The sequence below is a fragment of the Ahaetulla prasina genome, chromosome 12 (genome assembly GCF_028640845.1).
Source record: "Ahaetulla prasina isolate Xishuangbanna chromosome 12, ASM2864084v1, whole genome shotgun sequence".
NCBI classification, from domain to species: domain Eukaryota; kingdom Metazoa; phylum Chordata; class Lepidosauria; order Squamata; family Colubridae; genus Ahaetulla; species Ahaetulla prasina.
Genome location: NC_080550.1, coordinates 7,127,335 through 7,153,047, shown reverse-complemented (window position 1 = coordinate 7,153,047; position 25,713 = coordinate 7,127,335). Strand labels below are relative to the sequence as shown.

Sequence of the window (25,713 nt, the reverse complement as noted above, 5' to 3'; positions counted from 1 at the left end):
GCCAGACGAAGCCTCCCTTCAGAAATGTCTCACTTAGTGACAGAAATTTTGGGCTCAATTGGGGTTGTAAGTCGAGGACCACCTGTTTTGAGAATGGGGGGAGGATTTATTTCTTTGTTAAGTTTACTTGCCGCCTATCTCGCCGTGGGTCTATTCCAGGCGGCAGTATTAAAGGATTGATTTTCTAGAATTAAAGGAGAGATGCTGCCGGTACAGACAGTTTCGGGCGAATCGGTAGCTCCAACCAGTGGCTGGCCCCGCCCACCCGCCTTGGCGCTATCACATCCTATATGGGCGCTGGTTTTTCGATGCCATGCACATGCGCGGAAGGCACTTTCACATTTTCGGTTCCGGCCGAACCGGTTGTTACAGTATGTGACTCTGGATGGGGCCACTTTGCTATCACAAATAAAACTTTTCCAATTGGCTGTTGCTTCCTGTCAGCACCTCAAGATGGTTGGACTATTGATAGTGCCCTCTTGAAGGACTCTTAGATGTTTCAACCTGTCCCAGAATGTTTGGAAGGGCAGAAGCTTTGCTGAGCCCATGTAACATTTTTTTTTTGCCACATAAGCTAAGAAAGCCAATTTGGTCTAGTGGTTAAGGCATCAGGCTAGAAAGCAGGAGACCGTGAGTTCTAGTCCCACCTTAGCCATGAAAGCCAGCTGAATGACTTTGGGCCAATCATTGGGAGACTGTGAGGTCTAGTCCTGCCTTAGCCATGACAGCTGGCTTAATGACTTTGTGCCAATCACCAGGAGACAGTGAATTCTAGTCCTGCCTTAGCCAAGAAAGCTGACAGGGTGACTTTGGGCCACACCGTTCTAGTCCTGCCTTAGGCATGAAAGCCGGCTCAATGACTTTGGGCCAATCACCAGGAGTCAGTGAATTCTAGTCCTGCCTTAGACAAGAAAGCTAACTGGGTGACTTTGGGCCAAGCACCAGGAGACAGTGAGTTCTAATCCTGCCTTAGGCACGAAAGCCGGCTGAATGACTTTGTGCCATCACTGAGCACCCAATTTCACCTCTGAGAGTTGTTGTGGGACAAATTCGAGAAGGAAGGTGTGTTTGTCACATATTGCCAAAGCATATGTGTATATGTGCTATATGTTATATGTCAAGTGACATGGAATCTTGGCCTCTGCTGACATGCACGTTGAGGTCTATTTTCTTCCCAGTTCCTTTTTCAGCCTTACATAGCCTAGCAAGATCTGGATAACCGGAACGAGATTTATCAGGAAATCTTTAGCTGTGGGTGTCCTTATTCGTACCCTAACAAAAGCAGTATCGACCATATTCAGAAAGCTTTCAAGCCGCTATCACCTTCTTGGCTCCCGCAAACCATGATCCAATGCCTGCGTTTTACTTAAAGCGTTGTCTCTTACATCTGCAATCAGAACAGGAGCACCATGGTTTTAACAGTTTTATTAGGAATTCAAATATTTAACAGACAAAAGTATACAAATGGCTTGTGCATACAACAGGGCAAATTTTACCCCTCGGCCACCGAAGAGGGAATGTTTACTAAGGGTGCTTCATACAGCAACTGGTTCACATTCATTTTCAAGGAGAACGACAGCCTTGGGAGAGTCTTGTATATCTGGAGGGAGGGAGGAAAAATATCCAAAAAGCCAGTGATGATCTTACTTGCTTGGTTTGCAAATTATTTTCAAAGTATTTTTCGGACTATAAGACACACCTATATTTAGAAGAGGAAAACAACAACAACAAATTTTTGGCCTCCCTTTTTTCGGATCTTTTTCGGGCTTTTTTCAGCCCGTTTTTTTCTGAAAAAACGAGCTGAAAAAACCCGAAAAATGGCTAAAAAAATCCCTAAAAAAGCCTTGAAAACAGGCCACAAAAGCCTTGAAAACAGGCCAAAAAGGCCCTGAAAAAGACTGAAAAAAGGCCCAGAAATGAGGTGTGCAGAGACCAAAAAATAGCCAGTGGGTGGACCGGGCTTCAGAAATATTCAGTCTATAAAATGCAGACATTTTCACCCCCTTTTGGGAAACAAAAAAATGCATCTTATAGTCCGAAAAATACGGTAGTTGTTAGCCCATCCTAAGTGCGGGCCAGCTCAACCCTGCTTAGGTTGTAACCTTGTTTGCATTCAGAAACGAAGGAAGGTTAGACAGGGTTAATGCTTAATTCGGAAAGATTGGGAGGTCGCCAGACATCTTGAAAGGAAACACAGAAGTGATGGACTATTCCAGATTGTTGCTGAGAAAACGCCTCGGAATCACCAAAAGTCTTAACTCTCTGGATGGATATTGTTACTTCTGCATATATCTAACTTTCTACTTAAAAGAAAGTCCTGAGAGAGTCAGTGAGATTTGGAGCAAGGCGGCCGAGGGTTTAATGCTCCATATCTTTATACAGGTAGTCCTCGACTTATGAACAGTTCGTTTAGTGACCGTTCGAAGTTACGACGGCACTGAAAAAAGTGACGGTTATGACCATTGTTCACATTATGGTGATTCACTTAACAATGGTGCTAAAAAAGGTCATAAAATGGGGCAAAACCTCCCAAATTTCTCACTTAGCGACATAAATTTTGGGCTCAGTTGTGATCGGAAGTTGAGGACTACCGTAGTACATCTCTTATTTTCAGAACTGCTAAGAAAAGCCAAGCCACCAAATTCAGATCTTAAGAACATCGTTCTAATCTGATCCCCATTATATAATATAATATAACAACAGAGTTGGAAGGGACCTTGGAGGCCTTCTAGTCCAACCCCCTGCCCAGGCAGGAAACCCTACACCATCTCAGTCAGATGGTTATCCAACATTTTCTTAAAAATTTCCAGTGTTGGAGCATTCAGAACTTCTGCAGGCAAGTCGTTCCACTTATTGTTCTAACCGTCAGGAAATTTAAGTTGCTTCTTTCCTTGATCAGTTTCCACCCATTGCTTCTTGTTCTACCCTCAGGTGCTTTGGAGAATAGCTTGATTCCCTCTTCTTTGTAGCAGCCTCTAAGACATTGGAACACTGCTATCATGTCTCCCCTAGTCCTTCTTTTTATTAAACTAGACATACCCAGTTCCTGCAACCGTTCTTCATATGTTTTAGCCTCCAGTCCCCTAATCATCTTTGTTGCTCTTCTCTGCCCTCTTTCTAGTGTCTCAACATCTTTTTTACATTGTGGCGACCAAAACTGGATGCAATATTCCAAGTGTGGCCTTACCAAGGCATTATAAAGTGGTACTAACACTTCACGTGATCTTGATTCTATCCCTCTGTTTATGCAGCTCAGAACTGTGTTGGCTTTTTTAGCAGCTGCTGCACACGGATGGCTCATATCTAAATGGTTATCCACTAGGACTCCAAGATCCCTCTCACAGGTACTACTATTGAGAGGGATCTTGGAGTATATACAGGTAGTCCTCCACTTACGAACAGTTCATTTACGTGATCGTTCAAAGTTACAACGGCACTGAAAAAAAGTGTCTTAGAGCCATTTTTCACACTTACGACCGTTGCGGCCTCCCCATCAAACTTCAGCCGCTTGGCAACTGGTTCGTATTTATGATCACTGTAGTGTTCCGGGGTCACACAATTCCCCCTTCTGCGACCTTCTGACAAGCAAAGTCAAGGATAGGATAGAATAGAATAGAATGGAATAGAATAGAATAGAATAGAATAGAATTTTTTTATTGGCCAAGTGTGATTGGACACACAAGGAATTTCCCTTGGTGCATAGGCTCTCAGTGTACATAAAAGAAAAAGAAAAAACCTTCATCAAAGGTACAAGATGAAGCCAGATTCGCCGAACAACGGCGTTACGAATGTTAACAGTTGCAATGATTTACTTAACAACAGCGGCAAGGGAAGTCGTAAAAGGGGAGGGGGGGCAAAACTCACTTCACAAATGTTTCACTTAGCAATGTAAACATTGGGCTCGATTGTGGTCGTAAGTCGGGGACTACCTGTATTCTAAAACCTCTGACTGGTTCCCAAGTAAACTCTCCCTGTTGCTTGGCAGGATAGGGTTCCTAAGCAGACGGTGATCGCTGACAGCCTGACCGTACTCACCCTCTGTGAAGTCCCCAAGGCTACCATTTTTTTCTGAAGCTGGGAGCGAAATCCCCATCGCTTTACGGATTCCGTACGTGCTGACAATGTCACCTGGAGCTACCTGTTGTGCCAGCTGTTTCAAGTTATTGGTCACCTTTTCCGCTGAAAAAAGTACAGAAATCGATTGATGCAATGGTGAAATCCATTTTTTTTTACTACTGGTTCTGTGGGCGTGGCTTGGTGGGCATAGTGTGCGTAGCAGGGGAAGGATATCTGCAAAATCCCCATTCCCTCCCCACTCCTGGGGGAAGGATATTGCAAAATCTCCATCCCCACCCCACACCAGGGGAAGGATACTGCAAAATCCCCATTCCCTCCCCACTCCTGGGGGAAGGATATTGCAAAATCTCCATTCCCACCCCACTCCAGGGGAAGGATACTGCAAAATCCCCATTCCCTCCCCACTCCTGGGGGAAGGATATTGCAAAATCTCCATCCCCACCCCACACCAGGGGAAGGATACTGCAAAATCCCCATTCCCTCCCCACTCCTGGGGGAAGGATATTGCAAAATCTCCATCCCCACCCCACACCAGGGGAAGGATACTGCAAAATCCCCATTCCCTCCCCACTCCTGGGGGAAGGATATTGCAAAATCTCCATTCCCACCCCACTCCAGGGGAAGGATACTGCAAAATCCCCATTCCCTCCCCACTCCTGGGGGAAGGATATTGCAAAATCCCCATTCCCACCCCACTCCAGGGGAAGGATACTGCAAAATTCCCATTCCCTCCCCACTCCTGGGGGAAGGATATTGCAAAATCTCCATTCCCACCCCACTCTGGAGCCAGCCGGAGATGGTATTTGCTGGTTCTCCGAACTACTCAAACTTTCCGCTACCGGTTCTCCAGAACCTGTCAGAACCTGCTGGATTTCACCCCTGGATTGATGTAACGTTTTAGGAGGCTACTTAAAACTTCCATCTTTTTTTTTTTTTTAATTTATTTTACATTTATATCCCGCGCTTCTCCGAAGACTCAGGGCGGCTTACAGTGTGTAAGGCAATAGTCTCGTTCTATTTGTATATTTACAAAGTCAACTTATTGCCCCCCCAACAATCTGGGTCCTCATTTTACCTACCTTATAAAGGATGGAAGGCTGAGTCAACTTCGGGCCGGGCTTGAACCTGCAGTAATTGCAGGCTGCTGTGTTCTAATAACAGGCTTCTAACAGCCTGAGCTATCACGGCCCTATCTTCAACAACAACAACGTACATTTTTCAACAAAGTGGCCATTCCCATTCAGAATGTGTGTGATTATTATTATTATTTAAATAAGCATTCTTAATTCTTACCCAAGTGCATCTCCTTGTAAGATGGGCCCAAGAGACAAATCATATTAGGTGGTGGTTTTGTACTCAGCCGTTCGTTTTGAGCATCCTGAAGGTCACAAATTAATTTTGTGGTTTCATCCAGCTTTCTCTGAAATACTTCTGCTTCTGGGAAATCAAAGACGAAGCTGTGAGGCACCATAAATTGAGTTGGATTTTGCCACAAGACCTTGCAAAGACACGTTGACTCACCTTCAGAATCAAATTCCTCAGCAGGGACTCCAAAATTTGTTACCGCTCTCAGTGCTGTAAGCCTCTCTTTATTAAGGCCAGAGTCAACCTTGGCTGGATCTGTTTCTATTATCTAGAAATGCGAACAAAGACACGGTCTTAAATTCTAGGGAAAAAAATAAAAACTGCTTATGTTTACAACTGTGCATTACAAAGTAAAATTCAAGAGAACTTTACAAAAACGCACTAACTAATAAAAGCATCTAAAATGAAAGCGCATGTCCCATTTGTTTTAAAAAAGACAATTCAGCTTCCATATTTTCAACATGAATGCGAAAGACTGAGCCGTAAAGTCGTAACGTTGGTACGTTAAATTAAGTGTTAAGTTAAAGCTAAGTTAAATGACCAAAATAAAGGACAAGAATAAGGTTTTGAAAAATGAATAAATCTAAAGGACATTTCTAAAATAAAAGGGCTGTCCTTTATAATTAAGTACAGTATGTAAGGCAGCGGTGAAATCCTACCGGTTCGGGAACGGGAGTACGCACTCGCTATGCACATACCTCTTCTGCGCATGCGCAGAGGGTAAAAAGCGGGATGTAATGACGTCCCAGTGGGGTGGGCGGGGCCTCCCACCGCCGGTGGTACCGGTTCAGCGAGCCGGATAGAACCGGGTGGATTTCACCACTGATATATCTTTGAGTCACTGCGTATATGAGCCAACTGAAATTCCAAAGATGCTTTTTTCCAAAGGCAACTGGATTTCAGTTCTGAAGAAGCTTCTTGCACAAGAAGTGAAACATTTTGAAAAGGGGGGAGGGAAACGCCCAAGAAAAAAGCACCTTTGGGAGAACCATGACCCGGATGATTGAGACTCTCCGTAGACACTGAGCCAGCTAAAGAGTAGAAGCAGTAGAACCCTCTGGTTAAAAACCTGACTAGTCCTGGAAGATCCACCACATTTATAACTATCTCACCTCAATTTCTTTTGCTGTATCTGTCTTTTCATGTAAGCGTTCTGTTTCCTCCGTGGTCTGCAATTAGAAAAGAACCGGATAAAGTAATGAGAAATGAGAACATAAAAATTAAACCTTGGGTCCAATCCAATAATACTCGGTCAGTCAGTAATAGTTATTCCGTCAATAACCAGCATCATTTTAAAAAGACAAAATGAATAACAATGAAGCAAATGAATGCAAGACTAGAAGACCTCCAAGGTCCCTTCCAACTCTCTTATTCTATTCTATTCTATTCTATTCTATTCTATTCTATTCTATTCTATTCTATTCTATTCTATTCTATTCTAATTCCATTCCATTCTCCATTCCACTCCTATTTCTTTCTTTCCTTTTTTTAAGGAGAAAATGTATTTCGTTCTTTAATATTTTTTTATAAAATAATTTTTATTAAACAGTTTATTAATGGGAATTTTACAGCATTTCGTATCGCATTTTGCTTTTGTAGTTCTCTATTCTATCGTTTCTATTTACTACTCAATAGTAAGATAATCGCGTTACTCCAACGTATATATATATATATATATACACGTATATATACATACACACACACACATTATAATATTCATTGTTCTCATCTACACATTTATATTCGTTTATATTTATATCTCTTTATTTAATGTTGTTCAGTTAAAGTTTCATCAATATTAAGTTAAATGTTTCTTGTTTTGATTTCTATTTTCGAGCCAAATGTACATTTTATTCCATATTTCATAATATTCCAAATCCTCTCTCTCTTTCAACTCCATAGTCTATGCCTATGTCTATTCTATGATAACCGAGAAATGATAAGTAATGAAAGATTTCATCTGCTCTCTGGGCACGAATCTCCTTAATGCTACACGGTTTAAGCTGCCATTGATTTGCATCTACATGTGAATGTTCTCACCGCCTCGAGTTCTCGGAGAGTGCGAGAATGTTCGCCTTGCGTCAAGACATCCAGCAAGCTGTCGGTCATCAGACCAGAGTGATCGTGGGACTTTGCCAAAAACTCGTTGATGCTAAAAGCAAGGAACGCAATTATGTTACCATTAATTACAACTTGCCATTCCCATAACTTAGTAAAAATTAACTTCCAGCCTACGAGGTAGCAATAAAAAAACCCTAATAATTACACTTGAATATCTCTCTTTTCACAGAGTCACCAAGTCATTGTTCTGGTGATTAAAAATAACCAGGTTTTTTTTAGCAGAGATCTTATCGGTATATCTTGTTAATGCTAAACATAGTCAAGGAAAATTAAAAACTCAAAAAGAACCAATGAACAACGCCTACAGGACATTCATTATTTGTCCTTATGCTAGTATTAAATCATGAGCTGTGGTGGCACAGTGGTTAGAATGCAGTATTGCAGGCCAATTCCGCCAACTGCCAGGAGTTCAATCCTGACTGCCTCAGGGTTGACTCAGCCTTCCATCCTTTTGAGGTCGGTAAAATGAGGACCCGGATTGTTGGGGGCAAGAGGCTGACTCTGTAAACCGCTTAGAGAGGGCTGTAAAGTACTGTGAAGTGGTATATAAGTTCAAGTGCATATTGATTATGAAGCATCAGAACTAAGAAACTTTATAGTTACATAGTATATTAAAAGGCATTTTCCTGATCCTTTCAAAAATATTTCATGCATTTTGGTCTGGTAAATCCGAGGACAAATTAACACGAGGGGCAGAAAAATATGTGCAACTGGTGAAAAGTCTTGTATTCATATTCCTGTATGGACTACCATCATTCCTGGTATCATCATTCCATGGGGACTAGCATCACAAAATAACTAGCAACGAAAGACTTTTCTGCAGCCACAAGCTATGTTTTCCCCTTTGATCAATTAAATTGAAACATGAAGATGATGGTGAAGGTTCCCCTTGGACATATGTGCTAGTCATTCCTGACTCTAGAGGCGGTGCTCATCTCTGATTCAAAGCTGAAGACGTCGCCATGGTCATGTGGCCGGCATGACTCAACGCCAAAGGCGCACAGAATGCTGTTACCTTCCCACTGAAGGTGGTCCCTATTTTTTCTACTTGCATTTTCTACGTGCTTTTGAACTGCTAGGTTGGCAGAAGCTGGGACAAGTAACGGGAGCACACCCCGTTATGCGGCACTTGGGATTCGAACCGCTGAACTGCCGACCTTTCGATCGACAAGTTCAGTGTCTTAGCCACTGAGCCACCACATCCCTAAATTGAAACGACAAACACCTAAATATTTCCCCTCCTTCACAGTTTCGTTTTAATACTTCGTATTGTTAACAGCAAGCTGGATTGTTTTGAAGATTTTTCACGTGGCACAACTTTTAAATGCACTATATGGTATTTCAGAAAAACAAATAAAACAACTAAGGTAGAACATTTTGGTAGAAAATGAGGGATGAAGTGAGATTGTCTCATTTTTGGTGTCAAGTGTCCGGTGCCTTTTCTTAGAAAAAGGGAAAATCAGAGCATTGGATGAGAAAGTGTCTTTAAAAAAAAAGCTTTCACACTAGCAAACGAAGTCTAATCAAGGGAAATACCGCTTGCTGCAAGACTTACTTAAAAATTCCTGGATTGGAATCTTCTCCGTAAGTAGAGTAGATTAAATCGGAATCATCCTTGCTGATGTTTGCAAACGTGGAGTCATACGCTGGAGCATACGAGCTAAAAGGTCCATAGTTCAAGTACATCACTAATGGGAAATTGTTAGAATTTGCAGTAGAAAATTAAATCCAGAAAAAGCACAAACAGGTAAAGTGATTCAGCAGGATTCATTAGCTTCTTGATATACATAATAATACAGGAAGGTAAATGTACAATACTATTGTCCCCAATTCGGGTCTGGTGGCAAAGCCAATGATGGACGCCACGACACGAGGTGCAGGTTTTCTGATTGCTTTTTATTGGAGTACTCCAAGGAAAAGGGCTTGGTTCTTGGCCAAAATGCCAAGAACCAAGGATTAAGAAAGCTTTATACGTTTTCGCTAAAAGAGAAGGCGGGACAAGGCGACATAATAAGAAATATCATCTAATAAACATTTTAGTAATAATTCTACAATTTGTTTGATTGGTCTCTAGCTGTCCCTATCCCTAAGCCTTGGCTAATGAATGCCCCAGGAGTTATCTAATACACATTTAATTGGCTGCAGGCCATCTCTATTCCTAATTTTTAGCTGAGGGCTGCAAGTTGTATAACTCTTAGTTATTTTTATCAGCTTTCTAACTACCCAGAATTGTTACAAGAGTTACATATGCATATTTCCTGTAGATAAACATTCTTTGTTCTTGCCAGACATACTCTGCAATTACAGGCTTCCTGATTTACTTTCAAGGGTGTAACGTGACCTGGATTTATTTCAGCATACAGCCTATCAATACCAATATAATTATTATTCTTCAACGTAGTAGCGGTTACAAGCAAAACACAAGGCAGGAGAGAACAGTTAGTTTCATTTCAGCAGAGACTAGTTTCCTTTCAGATCTTGAGCACAGAGCTTAGCCACGCCCAGACTTCTAGCTTAGGTTTCTGCTTCCAAAGCAAGCCCCTTCGGCTGACCTGTTACCATGCCTATTCATCTATTCCAGTCCATGAATATTCATAGTCTGACAGAAATGAAGCAGAATTAAGTATCTTGCCCATAAGGGTATCTTTTCTGAACACCTGATAGTGCCCTTTTTATTCGTAGCATGTTTCTTCAAAAGCACCATTAGTCATAATAAGTTAAACTAGGAATGTTGAGAGTGTATTTTTGTTTAAATTCTGGCCGTGATAACACTGTTTCGGCTTCTAATGCCAGTTCAAACTAGTACCCTTATGGAACTTTTAGTGTAAAAGAGGCAGCACACGTTGGCTCTTAATTGAGCAATAAGACAGAAAAGAATATTTGTAACTCAGAGTTGAAATGAGCTGTCCTTGGTGTTCCCCGAGTTTTCTTGAAGACGTTTCATTACCCAGCTTACTAACATCATCAGTACTAGAAAGGAGGGGGGGGGGTTTGCTCTTGTTTATACACAAACCTCATATTCCCTTCTAACACTGATGATGTTACCTAGCTGGGTAATGAAATGTCTGCAAGAAAACAACCAAGGTCAGAGAGCATCGAGGAACCCGCAATCCTCTTCGTCCTCCTTCTCATCCTCCTCAAATCTACCAACCCCACTCTCGTCTAGCACTGACGAAGTTACCTAGTTGGGTAATGAAGTGTCCGCAAGAAAACAAAAAAACTCAGAGAGCACCGAGGATCCCATTGATAATACAAAGAATCCAGTGAGGAAAAGCGGTACTTTTAATTTTTTTCTGAAAAGACTGGAACTTGGTTCATTTAGCCAAATTCACTCTTTATGGGAAATTGGGTTGCTTTAATGTAGGCATAGCTGTTACCTGGGGTTACTTTGTTCCTTTTGTCTTCCTTAAACCCTTGTAAAGTATTGACACCTGACTGAAGTCTTCCAGCCGTTGCTCCGAGCCTCACAGAGTTGTAACCCATCTCTAAAATCCAAAAGAAAAAACAGGAGAACAAGGGTCCTGGAGGTGATTTTAAATTATTTACATGAAGTGGAAACAAATCCTTCAGAATAATGCACGGTGTGCAGAGCATCTTAAGGTTTTTTTTCTTACACGTTTGCGACAATAAAACGATGGAAAAAAAATTCCTTAGGAACACTTTTGCCTCCGACTTGAACATTATAATAAGTGCATTTCAAAGACGGAATTTACCACCCTTCCTGGAATTCAGAGTTTGGATGCTGCCTGGGAAGGAGGTGCCTATGGAGATTCTCAGTTCGTCCAGGTCATGGTTGTCCCAAAGGTGCTTTTTCAAGAGGCAACTGGGCTTTCTGGTTTTTCTTGGAAGACGTTTCACTTCACATCCAAGAAGCTTCTTCAGAGAAGATGAAGGAAGGAAGGAAGGAAGGAAGGAAGGAAGGAAGGAAGGAAGGAAGGAACAGGAGGAGGAGGAGGAGGAGGAGCAGCAGCAGCTTCTTGGATGAGAAGCAAAATGTCTTTAAAGAAAAAAAAACAGACAGTCCAGTTGCCTCTTGAAAAAGCACCTTTGAGACGACTTGGGAAGGAGCGTTAAGACAGCCTCACCCTCTTTTTCATGGGAGTTTATCCCAATTTCAGATCTCTTAAGGAAAAGAAATCAAGTCTGATTGTGGCGAAAAGAGACTCAAGCGAGGAAGACAGCAATGAAGTGGGGAAGGGGGGGGGGAATCAGACAGCAACAAGAGATTAAATAAGCAATAGCTCTAAGCCTATTACAATAAGACTGTAGATTGTAAGAAAATAGAGATAAGCGTAGAATCACTGTGAAGCTTAGAATGAAGGGAGTTTAAATTTTGTATAATGAGAGGTTTTTTGTGATCTGTATTAGATGAAGGAAAAAAACCCGCTAAAAGGGTGTTATAACACATTCAAATTAAGTAATGGAAATGGTGAAGTATTCCCCCTGTCATTCAATTGAAGAGTTGGCCTTTGGAAGGGAAGCATGTCCAAATTCACATTTTAGCAAGGGGGTTTCCTAAAACCTTTCTCCCATAGCTCAGTTCAGTGTTTCTCCAATCAAATGCTATGTCAACTCACAAAGCATTCCTGGTCTGCTCTCGAGCTGCCATAGGCCAGGGGGGGATGGGAAACCGGTGAAACAACACGGCAGCCAAAGACAGATTCAAATTCCATGCTTATCTCTCTCAAGGCTGTATTCCAGGGTTTCCTACAGCAGCCAGAGGGGAATGACTTCTACAACCCACAAAATTGCTCCATTGGCGAATGTGATTGATGACACACCCTGGGGGGAGGGGGGAGAACAGGGTCATAATTGGGGCGTAAATTACGTAGGGTCAGAGCTGGCTTCACTTGGGAACTGGGGAGATGAAGCTCCTGATAAATAACTAGATTTCTTTTGAAGCTTGGCTTGAGGCTCATGATTTAATTAGGGCATCTGTCGGAACCCTGACATGCTACTCATTTGAAAGATAAACCAATTGAGTTATATTTAATATGTACAGATGGGATATCTGTTCCTCAGGCTTTGTAAGACAGCTGTTGTGGCTCCAGCCCCCGAACCTGACCCCATGCCCAAAAGTGACTCCGAGAGTGAGGGGGAAGGGCCGGTAAGGCTTACCTCAGAAGCACAGATTCCTTTGGCCCGGCTCCAGGAGCCAGAACCAGGCTAGTCGGAGGACGTAAGGAGGCCGACATCCCGATTCCTCCCTTCCTCAGGCTACGCCCTCAGACGCAGCTGATAATCATACTAATTAAGCCTGGATCGACCCACGCTTCAGAAGATTAGAGAGGCGGAGTCATCAGAAGGAAGGGTGGGGCAGGAGCCCCATCCCACAGGATGTATAAGGAGCTTTGGGACTGCTCTCAGTTCCACGGGAAGCAAATTAGCTGAACCGTGTCGAAGTAAGCTGAAGTCTTAATCTGTTTGAACTTTTTGGCAGGCAGTTGCTTTTTCTTGGCCAGGACTGATAGGAGCCGTGAACCCACTGGCTGTAGGCCAGCTCGTTACGCCAGAGTGAGGACGGAGACAGAACAACAGTAGTAGGAATTGTCCTCGGCACCAGTTTTAAATGAATCATCCCCATCATTTGCAAACGCCCCCCCCGGAAGAATATTAAAATCGCTCTAGCGTGCATTACCTCCTGCCATATTCTCGGCTGGAGTAAGAAGTCCCAGGGTGGTTGTGCCATCAGGTTTTCTTCTCTCAAACTCACACTGGAAAAGAACAAGCTATTGAAGCGAATCAAGAGATTAAAAGGCTAGTACAAGAAGGAGCCATTTTTTTTTGCTGAGTAAAAAAAAAAAAAGCTACTGTATTTTTCGGACTATAAGACCCACTGAAGAGATAAACAAGAAAAAAAAAGTTTCTGCCCTCCCCGGCCCTCAGGAGCACTCTGCAGGCCTCCTAAACCCTCTGCGCATCCTGTTTTTGCGAAAAATTGGCCTTTTCACAAAAACAGGATGTGCAGAGGTTTGAGGCTGCAGAGTGCTCCTGGGGCTGGGAGGCAAAATGCCTGTTTTTGCAAAAAACGGGCCTGTTTGTAGCTTCCCAAACCCCCCATGCGTCACGTTTTTGCCCTTTCCAGCCCCCAGGAGCACTTTGCAAGCCTCCCAAACCCTCTGCGCGCCCCATTTTTGCAAAAAACAGGCCTGTTTTTTGTCTCCCAAACCCACCAGGTGTCACGTTTTTGCCTTCCTCAGCCCCCAGGAGCACTCTGTAGGTCCCGTTTTTGGGGAAACGGGATGCGCGGGACGGGGTTTTGGGAGGCCAAAAATGGCTGTATTCAGTGCATAAGACACACTGACATTTCCACCCTCTTTTGGTGGTGGTGGGGGGGGGAGAAAGTGTGTCTTATATTCCGAAAAGTACGGTAAGTAACTGTTTTGCTAACTGTTTCAATTAATGGAGATGGGGAGGATGCTAACATTTAAAGTATTATGTTGAAACTCAGAGACTTCGAGTGGAAACTGAAGTTTTCTAAATGTTTGGTAACTTTCGTCTGCTTACCTGAGTGTTTGCAGTACGTTTGGTCAACTTTCCTCCTGAATCTTTAATTATACGTTCAATCAGTTCTTGTTCCTTCTCTAAATTATTGTTCCTAATTTTTTCTTCCAGTAATTCTTTTTCTCTTCTGGGGGGGAAAAAAAAAGGCATTAAAACACACATAAAAAAACCAATATACAATATTTTGTTCCCTTTTAAAACATAAAGTTTTAAAATCAGTGTGATAAGAAAAATGGCACAGTCCTTTGGAATTTGAATATTAGAAATGATAAATGCTAATAATTGATAACAGCAATGAGTAATTGTCATGTTCTCCATCAGGGTTTTTTTTTTTTTTTTTGTTCGCTTGTTTTTTTGCACAAAGTGCTTCCTAGTCAAAAGGATTGGCCGGTGATATCACTGTTGCCTGGGGAAACGTTGGTTGGGGGCTCCTTTCATGTCCCCGGCAGGAGCTGGAGCAAAGGACGGGAGCTCACCCAACGCCATGGCAGCACACGGGTTTCGAACTCCAGCATCCTAACCACACAAGCCATTGTGCTCCTCTTCATCCATTAAAAGAGTGAAACCGACATTTAGTCAGTGAGGTGGATGCATATCGGGAATTGGCTTTATTACATGAGCTTTTCATTGGATTTGCTAACCTAATTTTTAAAAAAAAGAGTTTGAATATTTTTAAACAACACTGCCTTCTTCCTGGAAATGGTGCAGTGGCTTAGAGGTGGAGCTCTCGCCTCACAATCAGAAGGCTGCAAGTTCGATCCTAGGTAGAGGCAGATATTTCTCTCTCTGGGCATAATGAGTGTATATCTGCTGAACAGAACTCTGCATTGGCAACAGGGAGTGCATCTGGCCAGTAAACACTCTGCTAGCTCCATTCAGTTGCCCAGAATCTACCCTGCAAGGGGTCGTTAAAAGAAGACGACTTCCTGGGGCTGAGAGAGTATGAGTGGTCAAGTTTATCCAGCTGGTTTTGTGTCCAACGCAGGACTAGAACTCACTATCTTCTGCTTTCTAGCCTGGCACCTTAACCACACCACCAAACTGTCTTGCACAATTTCCAGCTCCTGATTCTATTGAAATGAAGAAAAAAAAATCAGGGGAATATAATCACTTTTTGAAATCTTTGCTGGGATTTTTAAAAGCTCTGAGGTCTATGTCTGTGGGGTCTCCATCTTTTCCGAGACCATCGTCCTCTTCTTCCCCAGACTGCAACCCGGTTTTGTCCGCCTGTTTCCTGCTTTTCTGAAGATCTGCCATGAAGTCAATGCTTTGTTTCAAACTCTGAATTCGTTCCTAAGAAAACAAGACAAGTGATGTGAATTCGCCGTTTTATTCCGACCAGATGAAAAAACTGGGCGACTTAATGAATTAGGTACCTAATTTCCCAGCCATTAAAAATGATGTATTCGACCAGAGACATTTTAGAAGAGTCCATAATGATTTATTTGCCTTCAAATAGATGATTCCAAGAATTTAAATACTATAAAGTAGTGTTTCTCAACTTTGAGATGTGTGGATTTCAACTCTCAGAATTCCCCAGCCAGCGTGGCTGGCTAGGGAATTCTGGGTGTTGGAAGTCCACGTCTTAAAAATTCCCATGGTTGGGAAACACTTCTGTAAAAGCATGTTATACAACGAAATTCAAATTAGTTTACTCAAATGTCCTATTTATGTCGGCAGGACTGACTTTTTGAAAGCGTACCTAGGACTATAATGGATCTTGAAGATGAAATCAGCTGAGGTTCTATAGCCAGGTACCAAGGCAGCATTTCAGATAGCCAGCAAGTCTCACACTTCACATTATGAATAATCCATAATCCAAATAGCAATAAACATTATACTACCATGTTTCCCCGAAAATAAGAACCTGTCTTGTATTTTTTCGAACCCCAAAATAAGCGCTTGGCCTTATTTTTGGGGAGGTCTTATTATTTTGGGGCGTGTGGAGCAAGATGGGCTCCTCTTGCTGTCTTATCTGATTTCCAGCTCTGCGTTTAAATATTTTCGGGGAGGGCTTATTTTCGGAGGGAGCCTTATTTTAGTGCATGCGCTCAAAAGCCCGATTGGGCTTATTATCAGGGGATATCTTACTTTCAGGGAAAGTATCAATTACCTGACTGAGTATTTTCATTCCAGAATGTAGGAGCTTTTTCGCAGCTTTGTAATAAATGGTCTCTGGTTTATTATAGACCATCGCATTTGTACACATCAGTCTGAAATTGTCCTGTATAAATAGAAAAATTAAGGCACATGAGCACAGAATTCTGGGATGATTGTCTACAAAATGCCTGTCAAGCTATGAGATCCGAGTTGCTTACAGAAGGGAACCACTATTTAGATAAGATTTAATAAGGTCTTTTGACAGTAAAGGGTAGTCCTCGACTTACAACCATTTGTTTAGTGACCGAAGTTCCAATGGCACTGAAAAAAGTGAGATGGGACCATTTTTCACACTTACGACCACTGCAGCATCCCTGAGGGTCACGTGATCAAAATTGAGACCCTTGACAACTGACTCATATTTATGACGTTTAGCAGTATCCCGAAGTCATGTGATACCGACAAGTAAAGTCAGTGGGGAAGCCAGATTCACTTAACAACCACGTCACTAACTTAACAATTGCGCTGGTTCACTTAACAACTGTGGCCAGAAAGGTCGTAAAACGGGGCAAAATTCACTTAACAACTGTCTCACTTAAGACTCAAAACAGTTAACTCTGGCTTCCATTGTGGTTGTACATTGCAAAAACATTATCGTACAGCTACTAAATCCACCGTCTGTAGGTGCGACTCCTAAGAAACTTTCTTCATTCTCACGTTCCAACTCGGACACCGTCTGCTACTTTTAACAACTCAACGGGCAAAGAGCAGGAGCGAAAGCCCACAGCAGCTGGAAGAGCTTGGCTCTTAGGCCGTTGTTCCTCTTGCGATCCTTTCAATTCCAACTCCTTCTTACTGCAGGCAAAGAAACATGTAAGGAAAAGGTTCCCCTCACACATACGTGCTAGTCGTTGCCGACTCTAGGGGGCGGTGCTCATCTCCGTTTCAAAGCCGAAGAGCCAGCGCTGTCTGAAGACGTCTCCATGGTCAGGTGGCCGGCATGACTCAACGCCAAAGGCGCACGGAAGGAATGCTGTTCCCTTCCCACCAAAGATGGTCCCTATTTTTCTACTTGCCTTTTTTACGTGCTTTCGAACTGCTAGGTTGGCAGAAGCTGGGACAAGGAACGGGAGCTCACCCCGTTATGCGGCACCAGGGATTCGAACCGCTGAACTGCCGACCTTTCGATTGAGAAGCTCAGCTTCTTAGCCACCGCATCTCTAAGGAAACGTGTGAATATATATGTAGGTAGGTCGGTCGGTCTTTGGTTATTCGGGTTTTTTCCCCGCGTAAAATTGGAAGTGTCTTGGCGACGTTTCGACGAAATCCCATTCGTCATCTTCAGGCTAGGTGTTTTCTCCTAGAAGCACGAAGCTGTAAACACCTAGCCTGAAGATGACGAATGGGATTTCGTCGAAATGTCGCCAAGACACTTCCAATTTTACGCGGGAAAAAACCCGAATAAGTAAGGACCTACATACAAACACCCGCAAAAACCTCAGAAAACAAATATATATAATATATATATGATGATTTATCCAGAGGATGTTCTAAGGATGCTCCCTCGATGTTGCCTTCCAGCTGGAATGTCAGGCCAAACCTGGAGGTGGGATTTGAGACTTCTTCTCTTCCGACATCAGCTTGCTCAAGGTTGGGCGAAGAGCTGATGAGCTTCCCGGATGACAGATCCCGTGTGAGGCCAGGAATGCTGGTGACAGACCTCTGATTTTTACACTTCGCTATTAATGCACCGATAAAGGCGGCGTTCGTCACCGACAGTTCTCCCCAGAGATCAGAGAGTTGTTTTGTCAGGTTGGACGCATTAATGCACCACCACTACTGCCTTGCGTTTCTCTTTAATGTGTACAAATCGAAGGCTTGTGCGGAGACGAGGTGTTTTAACCAGCAGTGCTCAGAAAGAGGCAAGAGGCAAGTTTAACTTATAATACGTGTTTGCCGTTTTGTTCCAATAAAGTTATTATTTATTCTAAAAGCAATGATGGCAATGCAAAAGGGGGGGGGGGGAGACATTTAGTTCTGATTATATGCAAACATTTCTTGATCTTTCTTCTTCTCTTAAAGAAAAGATGAAATTCCATTTTTTTTCCCTCCTCCTATTATGCTGGTTGAGTAAGCTCCGTTTGAATTTCAACGGCTTCATCTTTTAGTATATTGCAGAAGTGTCTGGGGACAGTCAATGAACTTTTGTGATTATTATATAGAATAGAATAGAATAACAAGAGTTGGAAGGGACCTTGGAGGTCTTCTAGTCCAGCCCCCTGCTTAGGCAGGAAACCCTCCACCACTTCAGACAAATGGTTATGCAATCTCTTCTTAAGAACTTCCAGTGTTTATATATAATATATATATTATATATAATATATATAATTATTATTGATCTATTAATCTGACAAACATACAGACAAGTTCTCCTTAAGCTAAGATAAAACTTTATCCCACCTTGTTTTACACTGTCTCAAGCTCTAATCCTTTGTTTATGATCACAACTGAGCACAAAATTTCTGTTGCTAAGCCAGACAATTGCTAAGTGAGTTTTCACCCATTTTACGACCTTTCTTGCCACAGTTGCTAAGTGAATCTGGCTTCCCAGAATTTGGCTTTGCTCGTCTGTCGGTCACAAAAGGGAATCATGTGACCATGGGGATGTTGCAACGGTCATAAGTATGAAAAACAGACAGCAGTTGCTTTTTTTCTCCTCAGTGCCATTGTCACTTTGAATGTTCACTAAATGAACTGTTGTAAGTAATAAGGACTACCTGTAAAAACGCATTTCGGCTTTTCAATTTTCTCTTTTTCTGCAACTGTCCATTCCAATCCTATAACCGCTTGCAAATTATTCTTTGAAGCGCTACTGAAGAAATCCACAAAGCCTTTTCAAAGCGAAGGGAAGAGGGGTGGGGGGAGAAAAAAAAATTCTTAAAACGATTCTTTGCTCATAAAACTAGGGAAAGTTCAGTCTCCAAGTGAAAGAGAGGTTTTGACAAATTCTGCCCATCACAATTGCGACTGCCGGCAAGTGTTGACATTTAATCCCCTCTCTGCGGTTAGGATATAAATTATAAGCACCTTTAGCTCTTCTATGGATTGGTAACCATTATTCTTTATCTTCTCTTTCATAGTACTAAAATCCATTGGGCGTTTAATGATCATGGAGTAACCAGGAGCGATGAAGTCCGTCACAGGAAATGAAAAGAAAGCGTTCGGATCTTTTCTGTTAAGAAATGAAAAGAACAGCGTTTCATGTTCCGTTTCTATAACAAAGAACAGAGTTTTTACTATTAAAAAAGAAGACATGACTCCGACTTAAAAGGAAGTAGAAAACTAGGATGAAACTAGGAGCAGATCTGGCCTTGTGCCAACCCCTTTTTATTAAAATATATATATATATTTTAAAATGTAGAAATCTCTCTGTCCCCATCCTCCCCCACATCCCCACTTTTTATACTGAGATTATATGACTAAAATGTGGTTGAGATTTCTAAACTATAGAGGATTTTGATAGCTCTCTTTCAAATATAATGATACATTTTGACATCGAGAGCTTCATGTTCAAGGCCACTACAAAGGTGCAAAATAATTTCCTCTCCTTTGAATGGGATCTGTTCTGCAAAACGGAGAGTACGCTAAAGCAGGGGTCTCCAACCTTGGCAACTTTAAGACTTGTGGACTTCAAAGCTGGCTGAGGAATTCTGGGAGTTGAACTCCACAAGTCTTAAAGTTGTCAGGGCTGGAAACCCCTGCTCTAAAGGCCACTTATAATAATAATAATAATAATAATAATAATAATAATAATAATAATAATAATAATAATAATAATAATAATATTTAATTGTATTTGTGACACATTTTTAAATGTTCAGTTGACTTGAGTTTCATGTTTAATGAATAAAAGATATATAATAATCTATAATAATAATATTATAATAGCTGGGCTAAATAGCTAAATCTATAATAAGAGTATAATACCTGGATTATTTCAAAATAAGCAATTTGTAAACGTGGCAAAATTACCAGTCAAAGCACTGCAATAATCCTTTTGTTTTTTTTAAAGAGAGAAATTAAATATTAAATTCAGGTGTTATAAGAGTTATGCCCCAAGTATGCGACTTTAACCCACTTATGACTGTATGACTGTAACCTTGTTGCTGGTATCCTTAAGATTTATATTGATTGTTTCCCTATGACTATCATTAAGTGTTATACCTTATGACTCTTGACGAATGTATCTTTTCTTTTATGTACACTGAGAGCGTATGCACCAAAGACAAATTCCTTGTGTGTCCAATCACACTTGGCCAATAAAGAATTCTATTCTATTCTATTCTATTCTATTCTATTCTATTCTATTCTATTCTATTCTATTCTATTCTATTCTATTCACTCCATTCCACTCCACTCTATTCTCTATTCCCTGTTCTATTCTATTCTATTCTATTCTATTCTATTCACTCCACTCCACTCCACTCCACTCTATTCTCTATTTCCTATTCTATTCTATTCTATTCTATTCTATTCTATTCTATTCTATTCTATTCTATTCCCTCCTAATCTATTCTATTCTATTCTATTCACTCCACTCCACTCTATTCTCTATTCTATGCTATGCTATGCTATGCTATGCTATGCTATGCTACGCTACGCTATGCTATTCTTTGATTTAGCTTTGACCACTGATATTATTGAGGCATTAACCTCTTTACTAATTCCTATAAGCAACAGCATTCATACACCAAACGCAGCGACCGCTCACCTCTGCAGTTGTCTTACAAGCTGGTTCAAAGCTTCTTGAAGGGGTGTCTGTTCTATTTCTAGGATAAAAAAAGAGGAAAAGGAAACAAAACAGAAAAGAGCTCTCTGTATTTTGATGGAAACAACGTATTAAATCGTGACAAAGGATTAAAGAGTGACACAAAGACAATGAGATACATTTAAGAAGTCTGTTTGTCCTTCATTATTTTAACAAAGTTTCCTCATCAGTGAAAATATTCTGAGTTTCATCTTCCCACATGCTGTGCAAACTAGCAAAAGACTGCGTCTTTCTCCAGGAGAATAACATTTATTTAATTTTAGAGGAATTTGCCAATGGATTTTAGGCAGAAAAAAACAACACGGAAACATCCTGGAGAAAAGGACAAAGTTGGTGCAATGCTTATTTAGGATTTATCTTGTTACCAATATTTTGCATCGGTAGTTATGGTTTAGTACCATCATTTTTTAAATGATTTTTTTTATGACAAAAACAGAAAAAAATCAACATAGCGATTTGGAAGAAAAATAGCATTTACCTTCCTGTTTTGCTAAACTGCTTGCTAGCGATTTTACAAGTGGCACTTCCAATCTTAAAGGAGACTGGCATTTAAGTTCCCTTTCTCCTTCGCTCTCAGCAGCGTCTCGGTCTCGCTTCTTTTTATCTTCCTGAAGAAACCATAAAAAAATGCCTGTGAAGCATCAGTGCAACCGGTTGCAAAATATGAAGTGCAGCTTCTTTGTGTTGTGCCTCGCCCGCCCTCCTCTCCGCAGCCGGGCCCCTCCCATCTCCTGCTATCTGAGCCAGAGTCTGATAATGAAGAGGAACGGCCTGGCATGCCTCCAGCCCCCAGCCCTGGCACCATGCCCGGACAGAATGAGCAAACAAACCTTCCTCCTACAGCATGTGAGCATGAAGCCAGCCACGTGCTAGAATTGCCGGCAGCAGACCAGGAGGACAGAAAGACACAGTGGACGGATCCCCACTTCCGGAGAATGGAGAGGCGACGTCAGCAAAAGGAAGGGAGGGGCAGGCCTGGATAAGTGCTGAGTCATGAAGCCACACCCCATGGCCTATATAAAGGATCTGCTTTTTGGCATTCCTTGAGTCAGGCAAAGTCTCATCTGGTTGCTGAAGTCACACCTTGGATTCCTGCCTGCCCTGAGAACTCTGACAGGAATTTGGCAAAGCTGCAGAGGCTTCGTGGCCACGCTTGATACAGACTTCCCAGACCCGGCCGTCGGAGGGGGAGTGGGACACAACACTTAGTGCAAGGCTTAAGTCAAAATTATTCTGCACTATTTGCCATAAATCAACGTGGTTGCATTAATTAGGATATTCATTAACGTTAAAAGCATCTCCGCTCACAGGAATGCAGTATCAGGTTAGACAATTGGCTCATGGAAATTATGTCTAGTAAGATATATTTTTGCTGCTTCCTACATAGTTTTCCAGTATCTGGAAAATGGGGAGTCTGCAGATACTGAATCCCAAACCAGCATGAGCAATAAGGTCAGAGTTGATGGGAGCCACAGCCTAGCAGTATCAAAGAGTCACAAATTCTTCACGAGAGTCTTCTCTAAAATAAAGGCATTTTCCAGAGCACCATATCTATTTTTTCCCCAATTTAAATTTAACCAATATTTGAAAGGGAGACTTTCTACCTTTTCAAACTTGTTCTGGATTATTTTTATGCCCCATTTAATAATCTCAAACACAATCCGGCATAAATAAACATTTTTAAAACATTTTAATAGTACTTAGCAACAGGATTTAGACTTATATACCACTTCACAGTGCTTACAGCCCTCTCTAAGCGGTTTACAGAGTCAGCCTCTTGCCCTCGGGTCCTCATTTTACCGACCTCGGAAGTATGGAAGGCTGAGTCAAGCTTGAGCCTGTGAGAACCGAACTGCTGACAGTCAGCAGAGTTAGCCTGCAATACTTCTTTCTAACCACTGGGCTACCCCACTCTTAAAGTAAACCAAGCAACTGTTCTAATAATTACCTTTACTTTTCTCTTCCTTTTTTCCTTTTCCTCACCGGGGACTTGTTTTTCCATTTTTTTCCTTTTCTTTCTTTTCTTGTCTTTGTGTTTTTCATGTTCGCTTTTGTCTTCATACAGGGATGAATCGTGAACCGAGCTCTGAGTAGATAGTTCTGCGACTTCGTTTCCTCCCACTTTCAAAACAAGTTTTAATGGTTTCTCTACATATTCTTGAAGAAACGTATAAAGAAGAAGTCCCAGTTAAACTTTCTAAATATTGGCAATGTAACGCCTAACCAATTCAATTGTGAATTAAAAAAATGATTAAGATTACAGATACTTCTTGACTTACAACCATTCATTTAGTGACAGTTTGAAGTTACAAAGGCACTGAAAAAGTGACTTATGACCATTTTTCACACTTACGACTGTTGTAGCATCCCCAGTCATGTGATCAAAATTCAAATGCTTGGCAACTGACTCATATTTATGACGGTTGCAGTGTCCCGGGGTCACGTGATCAATTTTTGCAACCTTCTTACAAGCAAAGTCAATGGGGAATCCAGATTCACCTAGCAACCGGGTTACTAACTTAAGAACAGCAGTGATTCACTTAACAACTGTGGCAAGAGAGGTTGTAAAATACGGCAAAACCACTTAACAAATGTCTCACTTAGCAACAGAAATGTTGGGCTCAAATATGGTCATAAATCAAAGATTGTCTGTAGTTAAAATACTTAAAGATAGCAGATTTAGACAACTATTAGCAGATTAAGACTTCATAAAACAGATCTCAAACTTGCTTTAAATATTTTGAATTATTACTGGAAATTAGCAGTAATTCAGCCAATCATACCAGAATATACATTTATCCACTGACCTTGTCAGATTTTAATTATATCACCTGAATGCTCAAGAAGCAATGCTTAACCCTAAGCAACATCACTAGCCAAAGTGATCGTTATTAAATACAGAGGCAAATTTTCACATTGCTCTGAACCGCAGTACATTTGCTTAGTGTGATGTTCCCTTCCGAGTTCAGAGATGCGCTATAAATATTTATGTACGTCTTTTCCAAATAGCTTGAGAAAAATGAACAATTCAATATACAAAGCCATAAAAAAACTGTTTTCATAAAGAAAGAGGCTGAGACAAGTTTGGGATTTGTTGCAAAATTAGATTTCACTTCATAGTGAAATAAAATGAAGTTTTCCAGACAATCCTGCCAATGAAGAGGAAAAACTGCACGAAAAAGATTTGTATAATAATACAGATGGGACACACACTTAAGTTAACAAGGACATGGATAGATACAAAGACCTGAAACAATGTGCATGTATATTTTGTTAGAAATGCCACTGCTGGGGCTGCTGGGAACTGTAGTCAAGACACAATTGCAGAACTGCAGTTCCTTCTGACAGGGGATTCTGGGAGCTACAGTTTAACGCAGTAGGGGATTTGGGGAGCTGCAGTTCACCTCTGGTAGGAGATTCTGGGAGCTGCCAGAAGGGGCAAAGGGATTCTGTCCTTCAGACGGGATACTAAGAGCTGTAGTTCCCCAAGGGGATCTTGGGGGCTGCAGTTTCCCTCAGTAGGGGATTCTGGTAGTTGCTGATTTCTCTTTGGCAGGGGATTCTGGGAATTGCAGTTCCTTCTGACAGTGGATTTTTGGGGCTGCAGTTCCCCCCCCCCAGTAGGGGATTCTGGGAGTTGATTTCCCTCTGGCAGGGGATTCTGGGAATTGCAATTCCTTCAGACAGGGGATACTGGAAGCTGCAGTACCCACAAGAGGATTTTGGGGGCTGCAGTTCCCCCCCCAGTAGGGGATTCTGGGAGTTGGTTTCCTTCTGGCAGGGGATACTGGGAGTTGCAGTTCCCCTGCCAAGAGGATTTTGGGGGCTGCAATTCCTCTCAGTTGGGGATTCTGGGAGTTGGTTTCCCTCTGGCAGGGGATACTGGGAGTTGCAGTTCCCCCGCCAAGGGGATTTTGGGGGCTGCAGTTCCTCTCAGTAGGGGATTCTGGGAGTTGGTCTCCTTCTGGCAGGGGATTCTGGGAATTGCAGTTCCTGCTGACAACGGATTTTGGGGGCTGCAGTTCCCCCCCCCAGTAGGGTATTCTGGGACTTGCAGTTCCTTCTGGCAGGGGATTCTGGGAAGTGCAGTTCCCCACTCCTTCCCTCCCTCCCAGCAGGGGATTATGGGAGCCCTGGTTTCCCCCGAAGGCTGACAGATCGAGACTCCCCGGCCGGCCCCTGCTCCTCCCTCCCTCCCGCTCTCCCTCCCCTCCCTCAGGAAGACAGCGGCGGCTTCTGGCTGACGGGAGGCGCCCCCGGCCCACCTCCCTCCCTCCCTCCCTCTCCCTCCCGCCCCCCGACGCCGCCGGTACCTTCATACGGGTATTTCTCCCCCTTATGCCTCTTGTGCTTCTTGCCCATGGCCCGCATCGGGCGGCGGTGACGTCACCCTCGCGTCACCCGGCTCTCGCGAGAGCAGCGAGGGGCCGGGGCCGGGAGGGACGTTTCGCGAGGTGTCGCTGTTGGGGTCCGCGCGCTCTTTCTCCTCAGGAGGGGGCGGGTCCTCGGCCGAAGCGCCGCCCACCTCTCCACCCACAATAGGGGTGGTGGTGGTGGGAGGCGTTCGACCGGCCTCGGCTGCCCTGAGGGAAGCCTCGAGGCGGCAGCAGAGAGACGCCGGGCTATCCTCCCCTCTTAGCGGCCCCTGGCGTCTGCCTGAGATTTTTGCAGCTGCGAGGCAATAGATAGGAAGGAGGGGAAAAAAAAAATCGGTGTGG

The 25,713-nt window shown here is 42.5% G+C and overlaps 1 protein-coding gene across 4 annotated transcripts; it reads right to left on the bottom strand.

Moving 5' to 3' along the window:
* Positions 1 to 1,408: 1,408 nt before the first annotated feature.
* BRD7 (bromodomain containing 7) lies at positions 1,409 to 25,457 on the bottom strand. 4 transcript variants are annotated; one of them, XM_058154921.1, is made up of 17 exons: positions 25,309 to 25,457; positions 22,944 to 23,152; positions 21,474 to 21,603; positions 20,939 to 20,996; positions 19,255 to 19,399; positions 16,181 to 16,291; positions 15,179 to 15,360; positions 14,071 to 14,194; positions 13,202 to 13,292; positions 10,941 to 11,048; positions 9,119 to 9,251; positions 7,483 to 7,594; positions 6,555 to 6,611; positions 5,599 to 5,710; positions 5,371 to 5,514; positions 4,036 to 4,179; positions 1,409 to 1,600 (listed from the first exon to the last, which is right to left on the bottom strand). In XM_058154921.1, exons 1-17 carry the CDS (start codon positions 25,364 to 25,366, stop codon positions 1,536 to 1,538), a joined length of 1,983 nt encoding a protein of 660 aa, XP_058010904.1. In that variant the 5' UTR covers positions 25,367 to 25,457; the 3' UTR covers positions 1,409 to 1,535. The 4 variants fall into 4 exon arrangements, with proteins under 4 accessions (XP_058010904.1, XP_058010905.1, XP_058010906.1 ...); XM_058154922.1 differs by having other exon boundaries at positions 5,371 to 5,511; XM_058154923.1 differs by having other exon boundaries at positions 5,371 to 5,508.
* Positions 25,458 to 25,713: the final 256 nt, after the last annotated feature.

Bases quoted from the DNA above. Each gene is read 5' to 3' on its own strand.
- BRD7 (XM_058154921.1), bottom strand. From the start codon at position 25,366: ATGCGGGCCATGGGCAAGAAGCACAAGAGGCATAAGGGGGAGAAATAC. The intron at 16,292-19,254 runs GTGCTTATAATT...CTATTTATACAG, and splicing joins AATCCATAGAAGAGCTAAAG to GACAATTTCAGACTGATGTG. The intron at 7,595-9,118 runs GTAAGTCTTGCA...CCTTGCTTTTAG, and splicing joins TCCAATCCAGGAATTTTTAA to CATCAACGAGTTTTTGGCAA.